The 26,464-nt window shown below is 47.6% G+C and overlaps 2 protein-coding genes across 4 annotated transcripts in view; one reads left to right on the plus strand and one right to left on the minus strand.

The window, feature by feature from the left end:
• Positions 1–25,090, minus strand: part of LOC140483356 (centrosomal protein of 68 kDa-like) — a 32,144-nt gene extending 7,054 nt beyond the window's left edge. The window contains exons 1-3 of one of the 3 annotated variants that reach the window (XM_072581553.1): positions 24,933–25,090; positions 4,951–5,331; positions 189–1,730 (exon numbers count right to left, since the gene is read on the minus strand). In XM_072581553.1, coding sequence (XP_072437654.1) covers positions 189–1,721 — 1,533 coding nt within the window. In that variant the 5' untranslated portion in view covers positions 1,722–1,730; positions 4,951–5,331; positions 24,933–25,090. Of the gene's footprint in view, positions 1–188; positions 1,731–4,950; positions 5,332–19,528; positions 20,453–24,932 lie in introns of those variants that run through there. The other 2 variants (XM_072581555.1, XM_072581554.1) reach the window with 2 other exon arrangements.
• The window catches only part of LOC140483404 (ras-related protein ORAB-1-like), a 39,776-nt gene continuing 26,541 nt past the window's right edge, over positions 13,230–26,464 (plus strand). The window contains exon 1 of the mRNA XM_072581653.1: positions 13,230–13,360. Coding sequence (XP_072437754.1) covers positions 13,230–13,360 — 131 coding nt within the window. The remainder of the gene's footprint in view (positions 13,361–26,464) is intronic.

A 26,464-nucleotide genomic window follows, 5' to 3' on the forward strand; every position in this document is an offset into this window, starting at 1 on the left:
TAAACTCAACTTTTAACAATGTAAACCTCAAATTCTAAACTGAAACCATTGCGGCTGAATACTAACGTTTAGTTTCCTAGCTTGCCCAATCCAGTACATTTATACCAACAAGAAACAAGATTGATGTATTCTGCTTGTGTGAGGTATTTGAATGAAACATAGAACTTGGAAAAGAAATAACATTTTACCTGAATGTGAGCCAACAGATTGTCATTGTTCTCAGCTACTTGTTCAAAGGGCTGGTTGAATAGCAGTTGAGAACTGGACCATGTGCCCAACTTTTGAATAAATTCATTGGCCTTTTTTAAATCGGCGATTATATCTTCACACTGTGGATTCTTGGGTTGATTTCTGGGACTAATTCCCAGTTGGCAGTCTGACTGAGCAGCCTCAGTGTTGTTCTGTACAGTGAGGTTCCCCTCCGTACTGCCACTTGGACTGCCCATGCCCAGTCTCATCCCATTGGCTGCAAAGGCAGACTTGCTCTCCACGTGAACAGAGAGCTTCTCCAGTTGGTGGGCCAAGGCTTCCAATTCTTTCAGCTTATACGGGAGAGTGAGAAAATCCTCCTCACTGTCCCACTCTCTGTTTAAGGGCAGGATCTGCCTGGATAATGTGAAACCTTTAGGATCTTTCCCTGTGAGCAAGGGCTTGGAAAATTCCTCGTTTGAGCTGCTTGAAAGAAAACTGGAATCAACAACTGAAGTGACCTTGGCCCAGTCAGGATTGGCCCGGTTCAGGATGCCTTCTGTCTTATTCCTCATAGAACTCTCCAGAAAGGTGTTTGGATTAATACCAGCTTTGGGCGATCGACTGGAGAGCCAATAAGACGGCCGGTTGTGCAGGCGGAGGGAAGTGGAGGAAGAATATGGAGTGTACACATGATCCTCTATGTAGCTAGGATGGCCCCAGGTGATGTTAGCAGCACTGCTGGGGTTAGACTGGGAGATAGGCAGTGACGACAAAGCGTTTGTAATCAATGTATTTGACAGGGAGGGTATCGGACTGTCATCCACGATCCCTGAATCTTTTAGATAGGAGTCAGAGGTCATGTCGTCATCATCGTCATCTAAGTTGTCCCTGGAGCTCATGTGCCCTGGTCTTAAGGGATACGTAAAATCCAGTAGAGCTTGGTATTCCTCGTCAGGGTCCCAGTCTGGGGAGGTGCGGTCTCGAACCGCCCTGAAGGAATCTGATTGCCTCATGGCGCAGTATTCTGAGAAACAAGGCGTGACCTCTTTCTCACGCAGCGCCTTATGGGTAGAGCCTGGTGTGCCAAGGCTGCCAGTCGAAGTTTGGCCCAATGAGGTATATCTGTCCACATTGACATCGGGTGAGGTATATCTACCCACGTTGATGTCGTGTGAGCTTAACGTAGCTCTCCTTTTCGGTACACACTGAGAGAAAGCAGACGTATCGAGGCAGGTGCTATACCTCACAGTGGACAGACACCTCCCATTGAGGGGTTTCTCAGCCTCCAGGTGTTTGAGTGACCGGGATAACCTATCAGTAGATGCCATTATGTTCGGGTCAGACCTCCCAACAGGTTCATACACTCGAGATACAGAGAGTGGTGAGGATTCTGACTGGTATGTACGATACGGGGAATGTACAGAGTCAGAGAAGAGAGAGAACATCTCACTGCCATCCCATCTTTCTGATGGAATCCCTCTCGTATATCCAGAATAGAGATTGGAATATCTTTTACTCTGCTCCTGCATATCAGCTCACTGGAAAACAAGACAAGTGAGGGAAATATTAAAGATATTTGTCCCCTATAGCAAGCATCAACTTTTCAGACAACAGTTTCCATGTTTATACATTCACAGAACTTCACTGAACATAGCCACCATGGTTTGGAGGAGACCATTCATCCCATCCAGTCTGTGGGCAACACTGGAAGGGCCAGCATGTATTGTTCATCTCTTTGGACTGAGTGGTGTGCTCAACCATGTCAGAGGGCATTTAGGGGCGAACCACATCGCTGTGGGTCTGGAGTCACATGTGAGCCAGACCAGGAAAAGGTGGCAGATTCTCTTCCTGAAGGACATGAGCAAATCAGATGTGGTCAGTTTCTTCACAATGAATGATGACACTTTCGCGATTGGCTTTACAGTCCAGACTTTATGAGATCAGATTAGATTCCCTACAGTGTGGATTAATGAACTGAATGTAAATTAAACTGAATTAAATCTACATACCACCATAGGTCAAAACTATCCGCAGAGTGGGATGGCAACCCAGAGTGTACGTCTGAACAAACACAAAACCAGAAATTGCTGCAAAAACTCAGCAGCTCTGGCAGCATTTGTGGAGAGAAGTCAGAGTTAACATTTCAGGTCCAGTGATCGTTCTGAAGAAGTCTGAACCTTAGGATTACTGGCCCAGTGACATTGTCAGAAGGCCACAACTCACTCTCACTGTTCAATCATTATAGAATCCCTACAGTTTGGAAACAGGCCACTCAGCCCAACAAGTCCATACTGACCCTCCAAACAGTAACCCATCCAAACAAATCCCCCTACCCTATTACTTTACATTTCCCCTGACTAATGCACCTAACCTACACATCCCTGAACACTACGGGCAATTTAGCATGGCCAATTCATCCTGACCTGCACATTTTTTGGACTGTGGGAAGAAACCGGAGCACCCGGAGGAAACCCCCGCAGACACGGGGAGAATGTGCAAACTCCACACAGACAGTTGCCAGAGGCTGGAATCGAACCCGGGTCGTAGGTGCTATGAGGCAGCAGTGCTAACCACTGAGCCACTGTGCCGCCCTATATGTAAACAGCACCAGATGTAGAGTGAAGTTTTTGTAACAACCTGGTGACTTGCATAGCGATTTCTTTCACTCCAGAGAACAGAGAGAAACAGACAGAGATTGAAACAGAATGAGGGAGAGGAAAAAGAACACCTTTAGAGAAAGAGGGAGGTAAAAGCCAATTAGGAAGAGACTGCACTGACAATCTCAACTTCAGGAAAAGCTTCCTTCAAGAAACAAAAAACTCAAACAATAGCAGTTAACTGTGACAAACACAGGAAGTTCAGGATTGCATCAGGTTAAACAGAAAGGCCAATAAACTTGCCAGAAATACAGTAAAAGGAATTCTGAAAATTGGGAGGATTCTAGAATACATCAAAGGAGGACCAAGAAACAGAAAGGAAAGGGAAAATTGAATTTGAGTGCAACCTACAAAATCCATACTGTATGGACTGTAAACACCTCTATGGGAACAGAAAAAGGAAACATCTGGCTAAAGTGAAGATTAAGGGCAGAGTCAGGAGAATTTATAATGGGGAATAGAGACATTGGCAGAGAAGCTAAATGTTTATTTTGTGTCTGTTTTATGGAGGAAGGTACAAAAATTAGAGATGTTTCTAATCCCAGAATCAGAGATGCAAGTGATTAGGGAGAATGAGAAGTTGAAGAAAATTAGTTTTAGTCAAAAGACTGTACTGGACAGGTCAGTGGCCAGGGAGATGTCACTGAGACACTTTCCTGATTGGGGAATCTCTAACCAAGGGGATGCCATTAGAGTTCAAGAGAGGGGACCATGTTTTACTCAGGGAGTTGCCAGAATTCTTTACCTCAGAGAGCTGTAGAGAATCAGTCTTCAAGGTGCATATGTTTAAGATTGAATTAGCAGGGCAGTGTGATGAACTGGCTGGCTGGCCTACTCCTGTTCCTATTGTTAGCGAGTGACTGTGTTTATGCACGAGAGTGAATTTAAAGCCCAGTTTAGTTTGGATTGTTCATGTTCGTAATTAACTTGCCAACTGGACACAAAATTGGCTTGACAGTAGGAAACAGAGGGTGGTGGTGGAAGGTTATTTTTTGGACTGGAGGCCTGTGAGCAGTGGTGTTCCACAGGGATCAGTACTGAATCCCAATGTTGTTTGTCACTTGTATAAATAATTTGGATGAGAATTTGGGAAGCATAGTTAGCATGTTTGAGGAGACACCAAAAGTGGTGGCATAGTGGACAGTGAAGAAGATTATCTAATATTGCAAAGAGATCTTGGTCAATTGGACCAATGGGCTGAGGAGGTGCAGATAGATTTTATGTTGGAGAAATGTAAGGTATTGCATTTTAGGAAAACAAACACAGGCAGGATTTATCCAGTCAATGGTAGAGCCCTGGGGAGTGTTGTAGAGCAGAAGGAACCAAGGGGTTCAGGGACATAATTTCTTTAAGTTTGTATTCCCAGATGGACAGGGTGGTTAAGAAGGCATTTAGCACACTTGCCTTCATTGCTCAGACCGTTTCAGTATATGAGTTGGGACATCATGTTGAGGTTGTACAGGATATTAGTGAGGCCATTTTTGCAGTACTGCGTGCAGTTCTGGTTGCCCTGCTATAGGAAGGATATTGTTAACTTGGAGAGGGTTCAAAACAGATTGACCAGGACGTTGCCGGGACTGGAGATTTTGAGTCATAAGGAGAGGCTGGATAGGTTGGGAGTTTTTTTTCACTGGAGCACAGGAGGTTGAGAGATGGCCTTAATAAAGTTTATAAAATCATGGGGGCTATTGGTAAGGTGAACAGCAAATATCTTTTCCATGGGATGGGAGTGCTCAAAAGTGGAAGGTTTAGTTTTAAGGTGAGAGGAGAAAGATTTTGAAAGTACATGAGGGACAACCTTTCCACACACAGAGGGTGGGTCACGTGTGGAATAAACTGCCAGAGGAAGTGGGAGATGCAGCGACAGTTCCAACGTTATAAAGACACTTGGGCAGCTACATACAAGAACAGGAAAGGTTGACAGGGACATGGTGCAAGTGCAGGTAAGAGGGACGAGGTTAGTTTGAGAAACCTAGCTGGTGTGCAGAAGTTGGATTGTAGGCTCTGTTTCTGTGTTGTATGACTCTATAACAACCTGTTTCTTTAAAAAGACAGTGAAGAAATACATTTGGTCAGCCAGAAGAATGTTTCTATTTCTTACCAGTTTTGAGCTGGCTGGTGAAGTAAAACTCCTGAATTGACTCTGTTAGTGGGCGATCAATCTTCAGTCTGCTAAGAACTCTCCTAACGTGATTTTCAAGCTGATAGAGTAAATAAACAACTGGGACATTTTTCTTCGGCATTTGCGACCAGCTATCCTTCATTTAAATATTGATGGGTTTGGTCAGCATTCACAGTTCATGGAGATAAACGTAGTTAAAGGACAGCAACGGAGAGACGTTTAGACCAATCTGCTCCCAGCTCAGTATAATCCCATGAAGCAAACCTCTCAGACTTGCTCCGAGCTGGAATGTAAGGAAGGAGTTGAATCTTCAGGCCCTTCGAGGTCTATACCGGCAACATTAATGACTGCTGGCATTTTCTGAAAGGGTCAAAATAACATGTAATTAATTATATTGCATCTCTAGAACAGAAACCGACCATTCGGCCCAACTGGTCTGTTTAAACTCAACACAATCCTAAACCTAAGCTCGCAGTGAGCAAGTGAAGCAAGGAAATGTAGCAGCTTTAACTGAGGAGCAGGGCGTTGTTCAGGAACAGTAACAAGTGAAACACACCAGAGGGCAGTAGTGTACAGACGGGGAGAGAGGTTTGAAGGCTGGGGAGAGAGGGCAGCAGAGTAATTAGAATGGCCACAGGGAATACAGAGTAACAAACACTCCTGCTGATATTGGAGAGAGAGGTCACAGTGGAAAGGGTGCAGATACAGTGGGAGAAAGAAGATCAAGAGGAACTTTTTAAAATGAAACAGGAGTTTGACGTTTGGACTGTCTTTGTTTCTTAGGGAGTCAGAGTGATGAATTTGAGGCAATCAGTTAAGAGGTTGCTGTGCTGTGAAATTCTTTATCAAACACAGTAGGGGAACAACTGAAACTGAAGAAGATTCAGGACCATGGGGGTAAAAGCAAGACAGTAACTTTATCTCTGGATTGTTCTGTCACAGAGCTAGCACAGAAACAATGGGAGGAGCAGCTCCTGCTAGATCAGATAATAAATCTAAACAATAGAGAAACTACAAAATAGGAGCAAGAGTAGGCCATTCAGCCCTTTGAGCCTCTCCCACTATTCAATATGATCAAGGCTGATCATCCAACTCAGTCCCCTAGTCCCACTTTCTCCCCAGTATCCTTTGATTTCCATAACCTTAAGGAGTTGAACACCAATGGGAGGGGGGTCTGGGGTTTACAGTATTGGCCGGGGGGGGGGGGGGGGGGGGGGGGAGGTCTGGGGTGAACAGTATTGGCCGGGGTGGGGGAGGGGTCTGGGGCGAACAGTATTGAGGGATCTGGGGTTAACAGTACTAGTGGGGGGGGGGTCTGGGGTTAACAGTATTGGCCGGGGTGGGGGAGGGGTCTGGGGCGAACAGTTTTGAGGGATCTGGGGTTAACAGTATTGGTGAGGGGGGGGGGTCTGGGGTTAACAGTATTGGGGGGGTCGGGGGTTAACTGTATTGGCGAGGGGGGGGTCTGGGGTTAACAGTATTGGGGGGGTCTGGGATTAACAGTATTGGTGAGGGGGGGGGTCTGGGTTTAACAGTATTGGTGGGGGGGGTCTGGGTTTAACAGTATTGGCGAGGGGGGGGTCTGGGGTTAACAGTATTGGGGGGGTCGGGGGTTAACTGTATTGGCGAGGGGGGGTCTGGGATTAACAGTATTGGTGGGGGGGGGTCTGGGTTTAACAGTATTGGCGAGGGGGGGTCTGGGGTTAACAGTATTGGGGGGGTCGGGGGTTAACTGTATTGGCGAGGGGGGTCTGGGATTAACAGTATTGGTGAGGGGGGGGTCTGGGTTTAACAGTATTGGCGAGGGGGGGGTCTGGGGTTAACAGTATTGGTGGGGGGGGTCTGGGGTTAACAGTATTGGGGGGGTCGGGGGTTAACTGTATTGGCGAGGGGGGGTCTGGGATTAACAGTATTGGTGGGGGGGGGTCTGGGTTTAACAGTATTGGCGAGGGGGGGTCTGGGGTTAACAGTATTGGCGAGGGGGGGGTCTGGGGTTAACAGTATTGGGGGGGTCGGGGGTTAACTGTATTGGCGAGGGGGGGTCTGGGATTAACAGTATTGGTGGGGGGGGGTCTGGGTTTAACAGTATTGGCGAGGGGGGGGTCTGGGGTTAACAGTATTGGGGGGGTCGGGGGTTAACTGTATTGGCGAGGGGGGGTCTGGGATTAACAGTACTGGTGAGGGGGGGGTCTGGGTTTAACAGTATTGGCGAGGGGGGGGGGGTCGGGAATCTAGCTGCAGCGGGTGGGAGATTTCCCTGAGGGACAGTAAGGACCAGATTGGCTCTTTATGACAATCGACGACCATTTCCTGAGAAGCTGCAAGAGCCCAATGGTGGAGTGGTAGTGTCCCTACCTCTGGACCAGGAGAGCCTGGCACCAGTCCGACCTGCTCCAAAGGCGTGTGACAGCATTGCTGAATTCGAAAATCTGACCCAGAGATGTGGTTGTTAATTCGAACCCAGGAAGCCCGTACAAACAGAGGGTGGTAATGGCCACTCGCCACCTTCTCTCCCCCTGGGATCGCTCAGCTCACATACATTTCACACAGTTAACAAACCGTGGAGTGGGAATAATGTTAATCTCTGGACATGCTCCAAAATTAGAAGACCTTCCACTCTAAAGGAACTACCACCCACTGAGGGGGGACTGCCCACGAGAATGGTTGCCATGCAAAATGATTTTTTTGTTACCAAACAGCGACTGGCCTTTCCACTTGCAGCTGCTCTCTCAGCCTGCGCTGGCACACCGGATACCAGGCTCCTATCGAACAGCTTCATTAACACTTGAATGGTACAGACCAACAAAAGAGTCTCTTTACTGAGGAACAGGGCAGTAACACTGCCTTCCCAGGAGCCCTCAGCTATGTCACGCAACAAGTTCAGACACGCCTGGCCCTGGATTCCAGTCTGTGTACAGGGGGAACGTGGGAGCAGCAGCACCAGCCAATCCCAGCTAGAGACAAATCCAACTTGGGACTGCTCCAAAACCAAATCGCTCCATTTCCAATTTGTTCAAAATGCCAGAAACCATCAGAACCAAAGCAATTCATCCAAAAAAAAAAGCTGTCGCTTCTCACAGGAGCATTCAAATTGGATACAGAACTGGCTCAAAGGTAGAAGACAGAGGGTGGTGGTGGAGGGTTGTTTTTCAGACTGGAGGCCTGTGACCAGTGGAGTGCCACAAGGATCGGTGCTGGGTCCACTACTTTTTGTCATTTACATAAATGATTTGGATGTGAGCATAAGAGGTACAGTTAGTAAGTTTGTGGATGACACCAAAATTGGAGGTGTAGTGGACAGCGAAGAGGGTTACCTCAGATTACAACAGGATCTGGGCCAGATGGGCCAATGGGCTGAGAAGTGGCAGATGGAGTTTAATTCAGATAAATGCGAGGTGCTGCATTTTGGGAAAGCAAATCTTAGCTGGACTTATACACTTAATGGTAAGGTCCGAGGGAGTGTTACTGAACAAAGAGACCTTGGAGTGCAGGTTCATAGCTCCTTGAAAGTGGAGTCGCAGGTAGATAGGATAGTGAAGAAGGCATTTGGTATGCTTTCCTTTATTGGTCAGAGCATGGAGTACAGGAGTTGGGAGGTCATGTTGCGGCTGTACAGGACATTGGTTAGGCCACTGTTGGAATATTGTGTGCAATTCTGGTCTCCTTCCTATTGGAAAGAATTTGTCTTTAACCCTGTATTCAGCATTCAAATTCAACCTTCCAAATTGAATCACTTTGCATTTCTCCATCTGTCACTTCCCAGCCCTGCTCTGCATCCTGTCAATGTCATGTTGTAGCCTGCAACAGCCCTCTGAATAGGTTAGACTAGATTCCCTACAGGAAACAGGCTCTTCAGCCCAACAAGTCCACACTGACCCTCTGAAGAGTAACCCACCCAGACCCATTCTCCTCTGACTAATGCACCTAACATTATGGGCAATTTAGCATGGCCAATCCACCCTAACCTGCACATTTTTGGACCGTGGGAGGAAACCGGAGCACCCAGAGGAAACCCCCGCAGACATGGGGAGAATGTGCAAACTCCACACAGTCGCCAGAGGCTGGAATCGAACCCAGGACCCTGTTGCTGTGAGGCAGCAGTGCTAACCACTGAGCCACCGTGCTGCCCCGTCAACACTATCTACAACACCACTGACCTTTGTGTCATCAGCAAACTTACTTACATACCCTTCCACTTCATCCAAGTCATCTATAAAATCTACAAAAATCAGGGGCCGAGAACAGATTCCTGCAGGATATCACTCGTCACCAACTTCCAGGTGAAATACTTTCCATCCACCACCACTTTTGGCCAGCCAATTCTGTATCCAGACAGCCAAATTTCCCTGTATCCCATACCTTCTAACTTTCTGAATGAGCCTACCATGGGGACCCTTATCAAAGGCCTTACTGAAATCTACATACACCACATCCACTGCTCGACCTGAGTCAACTTGTCTCCTCACTTCCTCAAAGAACTTAATAAGGTTTATGAGACACGACCTGTCCCTCACAAAGCATGCTGACGATCTTTAAATCCTCTCTCAGAATCCTTTCCAATACTTTGCTTATCACAGACGTAATACTGACTGGTCTGTAATCCCCAGAGATTGCCCTATTCCCTTTCTTGAACAGAGGACCAACATTCGCCTCCCTCCAATCAGCTGGTAGTACACCAATGGAGAGTGAGGATACAAATATCTTTGCCAGAGGCACAGCAATCTCATTCCTCACTTCCCTTAGTAACCTAGGACACATCTGGTCCTGCCCTGGAGACTTATTTATCTTGATGGTTCCCAGAATTTCCAGCATATACACTTTCTTAATATCAATCTGCTCAAGCCCATTAACCTGGCCCATGGTATTCACAAGGTCCCTCTTTCTAGTGAATACTGAAGAATAAACTCATTTAGGGCCTCCCATACCTCTTCAGACTTCGGGCCAAGTTCCCTCCATTACCTCTGATCGGCCCAACACTCTCTCTGTTCATCCTCTTATTCCTCACAAATGTGTAGAAACGCCTTTGGGTTTTCCCTCATCCTTCCTGCCAAGGCTTTTATGTGTCCCCTCATAGCTCTCTTTACGGGGGGGGGGGGGGGGGGGAAGAGAAAGAGAAAGACACCCAAAGAGAGAGAGAGACACCCAAAAAGAGAGAGAGAGACCCAGAGAGAGACAGACAGACAGACAAACTTAACATTTCATTTCATCGCAATCACAGTCTGCTGATCAATCCCAGACACTAACTCTGTTTCTCTCTGTCTCGTCACAGACCTGCTGAGTTTCTCCAGCACTTCCTGTTTCAGATCTCCCGCATCTGCAGTTTTTGGCTTCACTAATAACCATGCCAATATCACGATTCTCTTAATCTTTTTAGCTCGCAAGAGGCCTGAGATTTTAAATTAGTTGAAATTTTTGGAACTGAGTTCCAACCATTTACATGTGTTTCTTAACTTCAGGACTGCTTCCAATTTTTAAACTTGTTTTAGACTTCACACCCACCTGAAATAGTTTCTCTTTCTCTCGATCTGTTCCTCTTAATGGTGCAGGAGGGAGGGGATCAGATTTTTGGGACAGTGGGACCGGTTCTGGGGGAGGTGGGACTATTACACATTGGACGGTCTACAACTGGGCAGGACTGGAACCAATGTCCTTGGGGGTGGCTTTTGCTAACACTGTTGGGGAGGGTTTAAATTAATGTGGCAGAGGGGTGGGAAACAAATAAGGAGGTTCATAGACAGGAAGGAGGCAGTACCTAAAGCCTGTAAGGAACTAGATAATGAAGTCAGCGTGACTAACAGGAAGAGGTGGCAGGGAGCACTACAGAGAGATCTGGGTGTTCAGGTCCATTGTTCCCTGAAGGTGGCAATGCAGATTGATAGAGTGGTCAAGAAGGCATACGGCATGTTTTCCTTCATTGGACAGGGCATTGAGTACAAGAGTTGGCAGGTCATGTTACAGTTGTATAAGACTTTGGTTCGGCCGCATTTGGAATACTGTGTACAGTTCTGGTCACCACATTACTCAAAGGATGTGGATGCTTTGGAGAGGGTGCAGAGGAGGTTCACCAGGATGTTGCCTGGTATAGAGGGTGCTAGCTATGAAGAGAGGTTGAGTAGATTAGGATTATTTTCATTAGAAAGACGGAGGTTGACGGGGGACCTAAACTGAGGCCTACAAAATCATGAGAGGGATAGACAGGGTGGATAGCAAGAAGCTATTTCCCAGATGGGGGACTCAGTTACATGGGGTCACAAGTTCAAGGTGAGAGGGGAAAAGTTTAGAGGAGATATACATGGAAAGTTCTTCATGCAGAGGGTGGTGGGGGCATGGAACACATTGCCAGCACAATAGCGTCACTTAAGATGTATCTAGACAGATACATGAATGGGCAGGAGCAGAGGGATACAGATGCTTAGAAAATAGGCGATAGGTTTAGATAGAGGATCTAGACCAGCACAGGCTTGGAGGGCCGAAGGGCCTGTTCCTATTCTGGAATTTTTTTTGTTCTGAAAAACTTTGATCAAATCAGTCCTTCATTTTCTAAAGTCCAGTGAACACACTCCTAATTTCTCAAAGCCACAAATATGAAAATCAAATGCCTTTATCAAGTTTGACAATCCCCGTTTCTAAGGCACTCCTGGGTTTCACAATGAAATGCAGTTTCCAAATGGACTAAGATGCTCAGACCGCTTAGCAACAACTTACAGCAGTGACATCCCACACGATGTGTCCACCCAGGTGGTTTAACGTTTCCTTGCAGGGCTCAATGTAAAAGGCAGCAGACACAAAGCAGTCAGTCTTAAAGTGCATCTTAAAGGAGGAGAATCAGCCAGATGGTTAGGGGAGGCAAGTTCAGAGTAAGGGGAGTGCCGAGCTGCAGACACAGGCAACAATGGGACTGACATTGCAATCTGGTATGTGGGGGAAGAGTCATTCAGGACGGAAACAGACCCTTCAGTCTGACTCATCCATGCTGACTATATAGTCTGGTCCCATTTGCCAGCATTTGGCCCATATCCCTCCAAACCCTTCCTATTCATGTACCTTCCCAGATGCCTTTTAAATGTTATAATTGTACCAGCCTCCACCACATCCTCAGGCAGCTCATTCCATACACACACCACCCTCTGCATGAAAAAGTAGCCCCTTAGGTCCCTTTTAAAACTTACCCCTCTCACCTTAAATCTATGCCCTCTAGTTCTGGACTCCCTCACTCTGGTGAAAAGCCCTTGGCTAATCATCCTGTCCATGCCCCTCATGGTTTTATAAACCCCTCAGCCTCCAATGCTCCAGGGAAATCACTCCCAGCCTATTCAGCCTCTCCCTGTAGCTCAAACTATCCAACCCTGGCAACGTCCTTGTAAATCTTTTCTGAACCCTTTCAAAGTTTAACATCCTTCCTATGCCAGGGAGACCAGAATTGCACACAATATTCCAAAAGTGGCCTCACCAACATGACCTCCCAATTCCTATTGTCGAGAGTGTGGTGCTGGAAAAGCACAGCAGGTCAGGCTGCATCCAAGGAGCAGGAGAATCGATGTTTCAGGCAAAAGCCCTTCATTCCTGATGATCTGCTGTGCTTTTCCAGCACCACACTCTCAACTCTGATCTTCAACATCCGCAGTCTTCACTTTCTCCTCCTCCCAACTCCCACACTCAATGCATTACCAATAAAGGCAAGCATACCAAACGTCATCTTCACCACCCTGTCTACCTGGGACTCCACTTTCAAGGAATTATGTCAGAGTTGGAGGAGTGAAGTGGTCTCACAGGACTGTGGGACTCAAAGGTCATATTTCCAAGTTAAGATACTTAACTAAGTGGGATGTGTGTCATGAGGAAGATATTAAAAGGCCTCAGGAGGATTAGACAGAGTTAGCGAATGGTCAAGAAAATGGCAGGTGAAATATAATGTAGAAAAATGTATCCACTTTGATGGCAAAAATAGACGTGCCAAATATTTTATAAAATGGGCAGAGGTTGGAAAGCGTAAATGTACAAAAGGAACCTTGTGCCCTTGCCAGTAAGTGACTGAAGGCTAACATACAGGTGCAGCAAACTGTTAGGAAGAGGAGTAAAATGTTGGTCTTTATCACAAGAGGATTTGAGTACAGGAGCAGCGACGTCTTGCTTCAGTTGTATAGGAGCTTGGTTAGACCGCAGCTAGAGTACAGGGCACAGGGTATGCCCTTATTTGGTTTTCCTTATCTCAGAAACACTAATATTGCCACAGAGGGAGAGGAGTGAAGGTTCCCGGGATGGTGGGACTGTCCTGTGAACAGGGATTGGACAAATTGGGCCTGGATTCTCGACAGTTTTGGAGAATGGCAGCAGAGATCTCAATGAAACTTACAAAATACTTCAAAGATATAGACAGGGCAAAACGCAGGTAAGATGTCTCCTTGACTGGGGAGTCCAGCGCATAGGAACATTGGAATTTGAAGCAGAAGTAGGCAATTCAGCCCTTCGAATCCACTCTGCCATTTTAACATGATCATGGCTGATCTTATCCTGGTCCCAACTCCACTCTCTGGCCTGCTCCCCATCGCCCTTTATCCTGCTGTTCATCAGAAACATATCCATTTCTTTCTTGAATCTGTTGATTGATTCTGCCTCCACAACCCTCTGAGAGAAATCCAGGAGGCACAGTTTAAAAATAAGGGAGATGCAACTTGGGTCTGAGATGAGGAGAAATGATTTTATTCAGAGAGCGGTGAACCTTCAGAATCCTCTAGCTCACAGGGGGCTGTGGCAGAGCTGCCAGAGAGTCTGTTTAAGGTGACAGACTGAGCTGACCTCAGGATGGGTCAGCCTGGGCCTGGACTCACGGGGGTATTGAAGAATAGGAGGGGGTCAGACTGAAACATAGAAAATTCTAGCAGGGCTGAACAAAATGATGCAAGCAAGCTGTTTTCCCTGGTTGAGGAGTCGAAAACTAGGGGACACCATCCCAGGAAACAGCCTGAGATCAGGAACCATTACTTCACTCGAACAGTGGTCAATGTGTGGAATTCACTGCCACAGAACACTGTGGAGACCTGGTCACGGAATATATTCAACACTGGGATTGGTCAATTCTGAGATACAAGAGGTCTCAATAGGGGATGGAGAGAAAACAAGACTACAGCATTGAAATACAAGATAGGCCACCATCAATGGCAGTGCAGGCTTGAAGGGCCGAATGGCCTGCTCTTGCCCCTAGTTTCTATGTTCTGTTTCTGATTATCAATGAGGTAAAAGGTTCTTGGGATGGGGTGGGGGGTGGTAAAAGGCTTTGAGGTGCTCGGTCAGCCATGATCCTATTGAATGGTGGAGCAGGCTGAATGGCCTCCTGCTGTTCATCTGCTCCATGTTTGCCCCAGTGATTGGGCAGAAACATGTTACCCTCCCACCAGAACAGAGTTCTCCAGCAGCTCATGATCGATTCTCAGGCCACTTCTGGGAGTAACTCAGGGAAAGCACAAACAAATCGAATGTAATTTCATCACAATGTTTTGTAATTCATCAAAATGCTCTCGATGGCTGTGGGCAAGAGGCAGCTGTTTGACTTACAAATCAGGAATCCTCCAAGTGGATAATGAAGAGTGTGCTGGCATTCCCATTGGCTGAAGGACACACTGCCAAGCTTGGACTTGTAAATTGACCAATGGGAGGCGGGAGAGAGAGGGGGGAATCTGGTGTCTGAGCACAGGGAGGTGACTCCATATTGCTGGGTAGACTGCCTCAGATGTCCTCAGACTCTGGATAGAGAGATCACTGGGCTGGCGCTGGGAATGTACACAGGCTGTGCAAACTACGGAAGATTGGAATCTCTCCACCCACCGATAGTCAGATAAACATGTAGCAACATGTCCCATAACAATAAGAGTACTTTAACATCCTGTACAGTTCTTGTTATTAATCCATGTGTTAATAAAACATTAATGACCTGCTTTCTTCAGAATTAGTTCTTAACCCTGTCGATATTAATCCAAACTCAAAGTGCATTCATCTAACACCTAACAGGGAATCCCTAAAGTGTGGATACAGGCCATTTGGCCCAACAAGTCCACATCGACCCTCCGAAGAGCATCCCACCTGCCCTATCCCTGTAACCCTGCATTTCCCATGGCTAAGCTGCTCAAATCTACACATCTTTGGACTGTGGGAGGAAACCGGATTACCCGGAGGAAACCCACGCCGACACGGGGAGAATATGCAAACGCCACACAGACAGTCGCCCGAAGCTGGAACTGAACCCAGGTCCCTGGCGCTGTAAGGCAGCAGTGCTAACCACTGAGCCACCGTGACACCCAACTTTAACAAGGCAAATCATCCCCCTGTGCTTTATGGGCGCAATTGTTAAAACAGGAATGGACACTGAGCCACTAAAGTTAGGTCAAGTGAACAAAAGCCCTGGGTCAGAGAGAGTTTTTTTCTGTTTCTGTCATGGGACATGGGCATCACTGGCTGGGCCCAGCATTTATTGCCCGTCCCTAGTTGCCCCTTGAGAAGGTGGGAGTGAGCTGCCTTCTTGAACCGCTGCAGTCCATGTGCTTTAGGTTGACCCACAATGCTCTTAGGGAGGGAATTCCAGGATTTTGACCCAGTGACTGAAGGAATGGTGATATATTTCCAAGTCAGGATGGTGAGTGGCTTGGAGGGGAACATACAGGAGGTGGTGTTCCCATGGATCTTCTGCCCTTATCCTTCTAGATGGAAGTGATCAAGGGTTTGGAAGGTGCTGTCTGAGGGTCTTTGGTGAATTTCTGCAGCGCGTCTTGTAGATGGTACACACTGCTGCTACTGAGTGTTGGTGGGAGAGGGAGTGGGTGTTTGTGGATGTGGTGCCAATCAAGCGGGGGCTGCTTTGTCCTGGATGGTGTCAAGCTTCTTGAGTGTTATTGGAGCTGTAATCATCCAGGCAAGTGGGGAGTATCCCATCACACTCCTGCCTTATGCCTTGTAGATGGTGGATAGGCTTTGGGGAGTCAGGAGGTGAGTTACTCACTGCAGGATTCCTAACCTCTGACCAGCCCTTGCACCCACTGTGTTTACATGGTGAGTCCAGTGAGTTTCTGGTCAATGGTAACCCCCAGGATGTTGATTGTGGGGTATTCAGTGACGGTAACACCTGCCAAGGGGTGGGTGTTAGATTGTCTCTTATTCACAATAAGTGATAAGGGAGACAGGACGCCAACTCGCAGAACACTTGCAGCGAACAACCCCACCGCCCTGTGGCTGACCACTTCAACTACCCCTCCCCCTCCCACTCCCACTCCGCCAAGGACATCAAAGTCCTGTGCCTCCTCCACCATCAAATCCAAGCCAGCCGATGCCTGGAGGAAGAACACCTCATCTTACACCTTGGGACCCACCAACCACACGGATCAATGTCGACTTGACCAGTTTCCTCATCTCCCCATTCTCCACCTCATCCCAGATCCAACCCAACTCAGCACCGCCCTCTTGAACCGTCTTCCTGTCCATCTTCCTTCCCACCTATCTGCTCTACCCTCCCCTCTGACCTATTACCATCACCCCCCACCTTCACCTACCTATCACTTTCCCAGCTACCTTCCCCCCCCAGCCACAATCCCAGCCCCACCCCCACCCTCCTATTTATCTCTCAGACTCCTTTTGCAATGCCCCACATTCCTAATGAAGGGCTTATACCCAAAACGTTGATTCTCCTGCTCCTCGGATGCTGCCCATTCTGCTGCGCTTTTCCAGCAACATTTTTCAGCTCTGACCTCCAGAATCTGCAGTCCTCACTTTCTCCTCTTACTTGTGGTGGTCGTTGACTAGTGTTTGTGGGGCATGAATGTTACTTGCCACTTGTCAGCCCAAGCCTGGGTATTGTGCAGATCATGTTGCATTCGATCACGGACTGCTTCAGTATCTGAGAAGTCGCAAATTAGTGCTAAACATTGCACAATCATCGGCGAACATCCCCACTTCTGACCTATTGATGAAGCAGCTGAAGATTGTCCATTTTGGCAGAAACAATTTCCCAATTTCCCATGAGACTCCATTTGCCCACTGCCTTAACCTATCTCTATCCCTTTGTGGGTTAATGTCCCCTTCACAATTCACCTTCCTATCTTTTGTCAACAATAAATTGAGTTCCTGCACCTTTGAAACCTTGATCCAAGTCATTTCTATAAATGGTAAAGAGTTGAGGCCCCAGTACTGACCCCTGGGGCACACTGCTTAGTGACATTGTACCAGCCTGAAAAAAGGACCCACTTATTCATACAGTCTACTGATGGTCAGGCCCAGGACACTATCCTGAGGAACTTCTGTGGAAATGTCCCAGAGTGACTCACCCCACCTAACATCCCAAAGAAATACATAAAATAGGAGACATAGACCATTCAGCCCCTCGTGCCTGTTTCCCCATTCAATAAGATCTCGGCTAATCGCTTCATTTTTCAGTCTTTGGTTTCATTCCCAACAACAACCTGACCACCTCGACCTTTGAAATATTTGGTGACCTGGTCCCCACCAACTTCTCAGACAGACAGAGTTCCAAAGTTGCATAATCCTCTGTGAGAAATGATTTCTCCTCATCCTCTCTCTCTCCTTCCCAAACTCAGTCCCATCACTTATCCGTCCCTCAGCATTATAGTCACCTCACTTACATAATCCAGTTACATCACTGGCGTCTACCCGACAATGTGGAAAATTGCCCAGGTATGTCCTGTACACAAAAGCAGGACAGATCCAACCCAGCCAAATCCCGTCCCATCAGTCTACTCTCGATCATCAGTAATGTGATGGAAGGGGGTCATCCACAGAGCTATCAAGCAGCACCCGCTCAGCAATAACCTGCTCAGTGATGCCCAGTTTGGGTTCCCCCAGGGCCACTCAGCTCCTGACCCCATTCCAGCCTTGGGTCAAACATGGACAAAAGAGCTGGATTCCAGAGGGGAGGGGAGGGGAGAGGGACAGCCCTTGACATCAAGGTTACATTCAATTGAGTGTGGCATCAAGGAGCCCGGGCAAAACTGGGATCAATGGGTATCAGAGGGCAAACACTCTGCTGGTTAGGGTTATTCCTGGCACTAGACTGTTGGAGGTCAGTTATCTCAGCTCCAGGACATCTCTGCAGGAGTTCCTCAGGGGAGTGTCCTCGGCCCAACCATCTTCAGCTGCTTCATCAATGACCTTCCCTCCATCAGAAGGTCCAAAGTGAGGATGTTCACCGATGATTGTACAATGCTCAGCACCATTCACAAATCCTCAGATACTGAAACAGTCCATGTTCTAATGCAACAAGGTCTGGGCAATATCCAGGCTTGGGCTGGCAAGTGGCAAATAACATTTGTACCACACAAATGCCAGACTATGGCTGTCACTATCAAGAGACAATCTAACCACTGCCCCTTAACATTCAATCACTAAATCCCCTATCAACACTCTGGGAGTTATCATTGATCAGAAACTTAACTGGACTCACCACATAAATGCAGTGGTTCCAAGAGCAGGTTAGAGGTTAGGAATACTGCAGCGAGTAACTCACCTCCTGACTCCCCAAAGTCTATCCACCATCTACAAGGCACAACTCAAGAGTGTAATGGAATACTCCCCACTTGCCTGGGTGGGGGCAGCTCCAACAACACTCAAGAAGCTCAATACCATCCAGTACAAAGCAGCCCCCGCTTGATTGGCACCACATCCACAAACATCCACTCCCTCCACCACCGACACTCAGTAGCAGCAGTGTGTACCATCTACAAGATGCACTGCAGAAATTCACCAGAGATTCACCGTGCAAACCCACAGCCACTTCCATCTTGAAGGACAAGGGCAGCAGAAGCATGGGAACACCACCCCCTGCAAGTTCCCCTCCAAGCCACTCACCATCCTGACTTGGAAATATATCACCATTCCTTCAGTCATTGGGTCAATATCCTGGAATTCCCTCCCTAAGGGCATTGTGGGTCAACCTAAAGCACATGGACTGCAGCGGGTCAAGAAGGCAGCTCATCCCCACCTTCTCAAGGGGCAACTAGGGACGGGCAATAAATGCTGGGCCCAGCCAGTGATACCCACATTCCACAAAAATGAGCAAATTTTTTAAAAAATATATCGCTACAATTTCTCAATCCCTGTTTCTGTGTTAGAACATTCCCAGCACTTAACTCGAACCTCAACCGTAACTATACCCATAACCATCACCCTAACCATAACCCTAACCCATTAAAGCCAACCCTGTTCAGATCCTGCTAATCAGCTCACAGCTTCCCTCCCAGTTGTACCAGGTATTGTCAGACTCTGAAGGGTCTGTTACAGTGTCAGTGAATCGAGGGCTTATACAAGACAACAGGCAGCTCACAGAAAAGAACCTCCGCTCCGTAAAGACAGAATCACTGACTAGTGCCGCCCTGACAGGTATAAAAGGTAATGAGCAGGGTCAGGTCAAGGAAACTGAGACATTCCTCCGACAATATTGTAGTCAAACTGATCTGACTGACTGTAGATTTATTTCTGACACAGAATCACTGATTGATCAAGACTGTAACAGAAATTTATGGAACGCATTCGATTATATTATAAATCCAAGGCAAATTACCTGTGAAAAATTGTGGCCGTAAACCTTCTCCTTCAGTCGTTGATGCACGATGGGACTATGTCTGTCGCCACCTCAAACCCAGCTCCTCTTTCAAAGAATATCTGTAGAATATTCTGCCCTGTGCCTCTTTCCTCCCAGCTCCCAGCTGACCAGGGATTAACAATATCCTATGTTCACATTGTCCCTGAGCAATAAGGGGGAACACCCATTGCTCCGACTGCCTTTACTGCCAGTGGATTAAGGTACCACTGGGCATATTAAATAGAGAGTGGAAAATCCATTCCTGGCAGCTTAAGTTCAGGTTTTGACACAGGGCTCCTGGTTAGTGAGTGGTTTATTGACCAGAGGGTGTTAAATATCCAGTGGTTGGGGGGAGGAGGGCACTACAAAAAGGCAAGTAGGCATCCTGTCCAATAGACATCACTCTGAAGGTCCCACTTTATTGTGACCTAATTTCCTTCATAACTCAGCAAGGGCCTGTGGCATAAATACAAGAGGTTTTGGTTGCTGGCTTTGGTTGTTTCTCTCCGCTCAGACTCGTTATGAGTTCGGTTTGCTCAGGGTCTGTACTCCAGGACCTTTGCAGAGCCTCGGGCATCGATAGTTTCAACATGCACAGGAACTGAGTGAGTCTCCCCAGCACTGGGGAGGTTTTACCAAGCGAGAGTGAAAATAAAACACTCATGAGCTCACCATGCTGCAGCTCCACGCAGTTTTGAGGCTGGTCAGAGAGAGGCTGGAAGTTAGAAATCCAGCTACAGACGGGAAACGGAAACAAACTGAGAAAGAACACGGGCTGTTATTGGCTGCTGCTGCCGCCTTGAAGATACAAAACTTGGCATGATCACAAATGTTGAGCTAATTTACGTGCTTTTGAGACTGACATGATCTGAGATTATCATCAGAGACAAATTACTGCAGAAAGTGAACAGCCTAAAGTCCCTCGTTAGCACTGGGACTGGCTCTGCACCTTTCAGTTCTAAAAGAGTTAGCTGCAGATGCACAAACAGTGGAATGTAGTCACAGTGATCCTCCAAAGTTACTGCAATTCAGCAGCAACTCCAGCAGACCGGCAGTTGGGAAATGTTACACTTCCTTTTGAAAAAAGGAGGGAGAGAGAGAGAGAGCAGGAAACTACCAGCCCCGTTAGACTGACATCAGTTGTTCGGGAAATGCTGGAATCCTTTATTGAGAAAGCTTCAGAATGCACTTGGAAAAGCAGAGTGGGATCAGAACAAGCCAACATGGTTTTACTGAAAAACAATCCTGTTTGACATTAAAAATAAAACAAAGACCTGCAGATACTGGAGATCTGATACAAACAAGAACAGAGAGTGCTGGAGAAACTCAGCAGATCTGGCAGCATCTGTGGAGGGAAACAGAGTTAATGTTTCGGGTCCAGTGACCCTTCTTTGGATCCTGAAGACAGATAAAGGGGATCTGGATGTAGTGTACCTGGATTTCAAAAGGCATGCAATAAGATGTCATAGAAAAGATAAAAGTTAATAGAGATAGGGTTAATCTACCAGCACGGATAGAGAAAAGGGCATAAATGGAGCATTTTCCAGTTCCCAGGCAGTGAATAATGGGACAGTGCTGGGGTCCCAGCTATTTCCACCCGACAGGTTTTACTTTGGCAGGTTAAGTAATTGGGCAATGAGGTGACTGATGGATTACAAAATTAGGAACTTAGTTTTGCCTTAGGAATAGCAGAATATTTTTAACGGCTTTGAAACTTGTAAATGTTGAGTTAACACAGACCGAGGTGAACTTGTAAAGGAACACAAAAGGTTAGCGTGCAGGAACAGCAAGAAATTAAGAAAGCAAATGGGGTATTGACCTTTAGTGTAAGGGAATACAGGAAGACAGAAATCTTACTCCACCTGATGAAGAAGCAGCGGTCTGAAAACTAGTGCTTCCAAATAAACCTGTCAGATTACAACCTGGTGTTGTGTGATTTTAACTTACTCCAATTGTGCAGGGTTTTGGTGAAATCACAATAGTTTTAGTGTCCATGTCTAAGGAAGGCCATACCTGCATTGGAGAAGTTTCATTAAATTAGCCCCTGGGTCGAAGGACTTGTCTGCTGATGAGACCGTGAGTCTAAAGGCTCCATCCTCTCTGCAGTTTCGAAGAATAAGAGGTGATCTCATTGAAATATGCAGAATTCTGAAGGGAGCTTGTTTCTGCTGATCAGGGAATTTACACCCAGTCACAGTCTCAAGATCAAGGGTCAAACATTTAGGACAGAGCTGAAGAGGAATTTCTTCACTCAGCAAGTAGTGAATCTTCGGAATTCTCTACCCAGGGGATTGTGGATGTTCCTCAGGTCTGAGGAAGGGTCACTGGACCCAAACATTAACTGTGATTTCTCTTCATAGATGCTGCCAGACCTGCTGAGCTTTTCCAGCTATTTCTGTTTTTGTTTCCCTTGTTGAATATATTTAAGGCTGGGACAGAGGTACGTCTTGGTCCCTCTGAAATGAGCAGCAAAACAGGAGATGGTGCTGAAGCCAATGTCACGATCATACTGAATGGCATAGAAGACTGGATGGGCTGAATGGTCATGTGTCCTCCTATTTCTAAGCTTCTTGCCTGTGAAAGAGTTCCAGCAATGTGTTCCACACATAAACTGTGTTTTCTCTTGACACAATGCTGTCTAATGTCCCAAGTGTCCTCACTCTTAATGCTTTGAGATTTCCATCATTTTGTTATTGAACAAACTGAAAGGCAGATACCAACAGAACAAGGAGTTCCACAAAACAGCGATGACTGGAATTGGAATTGGGTGTAACTTCAGCGATCAACACTGGCTCCCCCTTTGTTCCCCAATGCACAGACAATCTGGAGTTTGTTAATGGGAACACAAACCTTAAAGCTGACCAAGACCATCAAGATTACGCAAAGATGGAAAGACAAGATACGTTAATGAAATGGACAAGAAAGCCAGATCCAAAGTAACATGCAAATGTGGGAGCTAACACATTCCGGCAAAGAAATCAATGACAGCCAATGGAAAGGATACATCTGAAGAATTAAGACCAGAGTCATGGTCCCTGAGTATATGTTTTAAAAAGTAATAAAACTCATCCAGCAGCATTTATGGACTCTACAAATAATAGTCGAGTAAAGTATGCTAAATTTCTTTGGTTAACTACTGCAGCAATGATTGGGAACTCTGCCAGAAAACAGACCGATATTGGAGCAACAGAAACCAGAGTATTCATTCACCAGGATTATTCTTGAGTTGGCAAACCCAGAGCTGGTGGGACCATTTCCATTGCAACACGAGAAGGCGAAAGAGAGATTCAGTACAAGGTTTCTGAATTTCTCAGAGCTTCCACAGTTAATGACTTTCTCTTCATTTATTTGTGGGATGTGGGGGTCACTGGCTGGGCCCAGCGTTTATTGCCTGTCACTAGTTGCCCCTTGAAAAGGTGGGGGTGAGCTGCCTTCTTGAACCGCTGCAGCCCATGTGTTGTAGGTAGATCCACAATGCCCTTAGAGAGAGAATTCCAGCATTTTGACCAAGTAATACTGAAGGAACGGCGATATATTTCCAAGTCAGAATAGTGAGTGGCTTGGAGGGGAACTTGCAAGAGGTGGTGTTCCCATGCAACTACTGCCCTTGTCCTTCTGGATGGAAGTGGTCGCGGGTTTGGAAAGTGCTGCCTGAGGATCTTTGGTGAATTTCTGCAGTGCATCTTGTAGATGGTACACACTGATGCAACTGAGTGTTAGTGGTGGAGGGAGTGGATGACTGTGGATGTGGTGCCAATCAAGCGGTTGCTTTGTCCTGGATGGTGTCAAGCTTCTTGAGTGTTGTTGGAGCTGCACCCATCCAGGTAAATGGGGAGTATTCTATCATACTCCTGACTTGTGCCTTGTAGATAGTGGATATCTCTCTGCAGCTCCTTGTGCACTATCACCTCTCTGGAAGAGGGGCTTCCTGCTTCCGTCCATCAAACCGACAGAAATGCAAAGGAATTGCCAGCCCTCAGGTCACTGTAGAATCAATCAGGATGATGCTGAAGTGTATTCAGGCTTTGGCAGCATTTTAACTCAAACAATAGCAGAAGCAACAGGGTGGTGACCCCTCAAACCCCCACCATCATTCAGGAAGCTCATAGCTAACCTTTTACCTTGCCTCCCAAGATACCCTCAATTCAGGTCAATGGTCTGGGAATCTCTGCCCAGAATCTATTTTCAACAGCTCTTCTGCTTGGAGAATTCCAAACCGTCCCAACCCCCTCCATGAAGACTTCCTTCCTCATGTCAGTCCTAAATGGGTGACCACTCCATCATCGTACCTGTGACTGTCCCACACTGACTGCAGTGATTCGCAAAGACAGCTCACTCCTCCCTTGACAACAGCTATTAGGGACAGGCAATAAACACTGACCCAGACAGTGACACCCAGGTCAAGATCAGAGTGGTGCTGGAAAAGCACAGCAGGTCAGGCAGCATCCAAGGAGTGATTCCTGATGAAGGGCTTTTGTCTGAAACATCGATTTTCCTGCTTCTCAGATGCTGCCTGACCTACTGTGCTTTTCCAGCACCACTCTAATCTAGACTCTAATCTCCAGCATTTGCAGTCCTCACTTTCGCCTAGTGACACCCAGGTACAGACTCTGATCAACAGAATCATCTCCCACCATCCACCTAAACAGCTTTTTCAGCAATTTTGTATGTTTTGATTTTTTTAAAAAGTTATTATTTGGACAAGAACTTGATAAACATCTGAATTATCTCCTGGACTGACCTTCTCAATCTAACCTGAGTGGGGGAATAGGCTGATCCGCACACACCTTGTCAAACAGTTAATGTTAGTTACCTATAGGCAATGGTTTGATTTACATCTTGTTGTGGAGACTGCATTGCTAAGTTACCACGTTCTGTATTGATGTTTTGAGAGCCAAAGTGCAAAATACTAGCACCAGAACAAGCTGCTGAGAAATTGGACATTTATCCACAGAGAGTACCGTCTCTCACACGCACATAAACAGATAAAAACATTAATGCCTCTTAGGGATTTGTACAGACACACACACACACACGTAAACACCTCAGTAATTCCTCTCGCTCTCTCTCACTCACACACAGTTGAATGTGAAACATCCGAATCTAATCCACATTAAATTTAATTCATTTCCTGCCCAGCTTTCGGGAAATCTGTGTGAGGGCAGTTAATCCCTGAAAGCAGTTAGAATGGGAGCAGACCAGGCCAGAGGGAGTGTTCCGCCCAGAGACAGTCTCACACAGACAGAGCCCCGAACTATCCGGATGGAGAGACATGAAGATACAGCAGGAGCCTACAGCCACCATGAGCCTGTTCAATCATCTGTACAAGGTGTCCCTTCTTTGTGAGAGACGGGCCGGGGAGGGAGGGATTGCAGTAACTCACCCAGAGTCTATCCCAGAGATTTCCCATCCGCCATAGGATCCAGTCGCTCTCTCCGTTCACCGACTGGATCCCGTTTCCCGGAGAGAAGCCGATCCCTTAATGTTTCACTGCAGCCGGAGAGAGGCGGCAGCTGGGATCGATCTGATATCCTGCTGTGTCTGCAGGCGGAAACCCCACACCCCACCCCCACACCAACACACCCCACCCCCACACCAACACACACCCCACACCAACACACACCCACACACCAACACACACCCCCCCCCACACCACACACACCCCCCCCCACACCAACCCCACACCCACACACCACACACACCCACACACCACACCCACACACACCCACACACCACACACACCCCACACACCCACCCCCCCCCCACACCAACACACCCCACCCCCACACCACACACACCCCCACACCAACACACACCCACCACACCAACACACACCCCCCCACACCAACACCCACCACCCCCCCCCAACACCAACACACCCCACCCCCACACACCAACACACACCCCCACACCAACACACCCCCACACACCAACACACACCCCCCCCACACCAACACACACCCACCCCAACACCACACACCCCACCCCCACACACCAACACACACCCACACTCCAACACCAACACACCTCACCCACACACCAACACACACCCACACACACCAACACACCAACACACACCAACACACACCAACACACACCCCCACACCAACACACCCCACCCACACACCAACACACACCCACACACACCAACACACCCCACCCACACACCAACACACCCCACCCCCACACCAACACACCCCACCCACACACCAACACACACCCACACACACCAACACACACCCACACACCAACACACACCCACACACACCACCCCCACACCAACACACCCCACCCCACACCAACACACACCCCCCCACACCAACACACACCCACACACCAATACACCCCACACACCAACACACACCCCCCACACCAACACACACCCACACACCAACACACACCCACACACCAACACATACCCCCCCCACACCAACACACACCCACCCCAACACCAACACACCCCACCCCCACACACCAACACCAACACACACCCCAACACACACCAACACACCCCACCCCCACACCAACACACACCCACACACCAACACACACCCCCCCCACACCAACACACACCCACCCCAACACCAACACACCCCACCCCCACACCAACACACACCCACACACCAACACACACCCACCCCAACACCAACACACCCCACCCCCACACCAACACACCCCACCCCCACACACCAACACACCCCACCCACACACCAACACACACCAACACACCCCACCCCCACACCAACACACCCCACCCACACACCAACACACCCCACCCACACACCAACACACACCAACACACCCCACCCCCCACACCAACACACCCCACCCACACACCAACACACACCCACACACACCCACACACCCCACCCACACACCAACACACACCAACACACCCCCACCCCCACACCAACA

The sequence above is a fragment of the Chiloscyllium punctatum genome, chromosome 11 (genome assembly GCF_047496795.1).
Source record: "Chiloscyllium punctatum isolate Juve2018m chromosome 11, sChiPun1.3, whole genome shotgun sequence".
NCBI classification, from domain to species: Eukaryota; Metazoa; Chordata; class Chondrichthyes; order Orectolobiformes; family Hemiscylliidae; genus Chiloscyllium; species Chiloscyllium punctatum.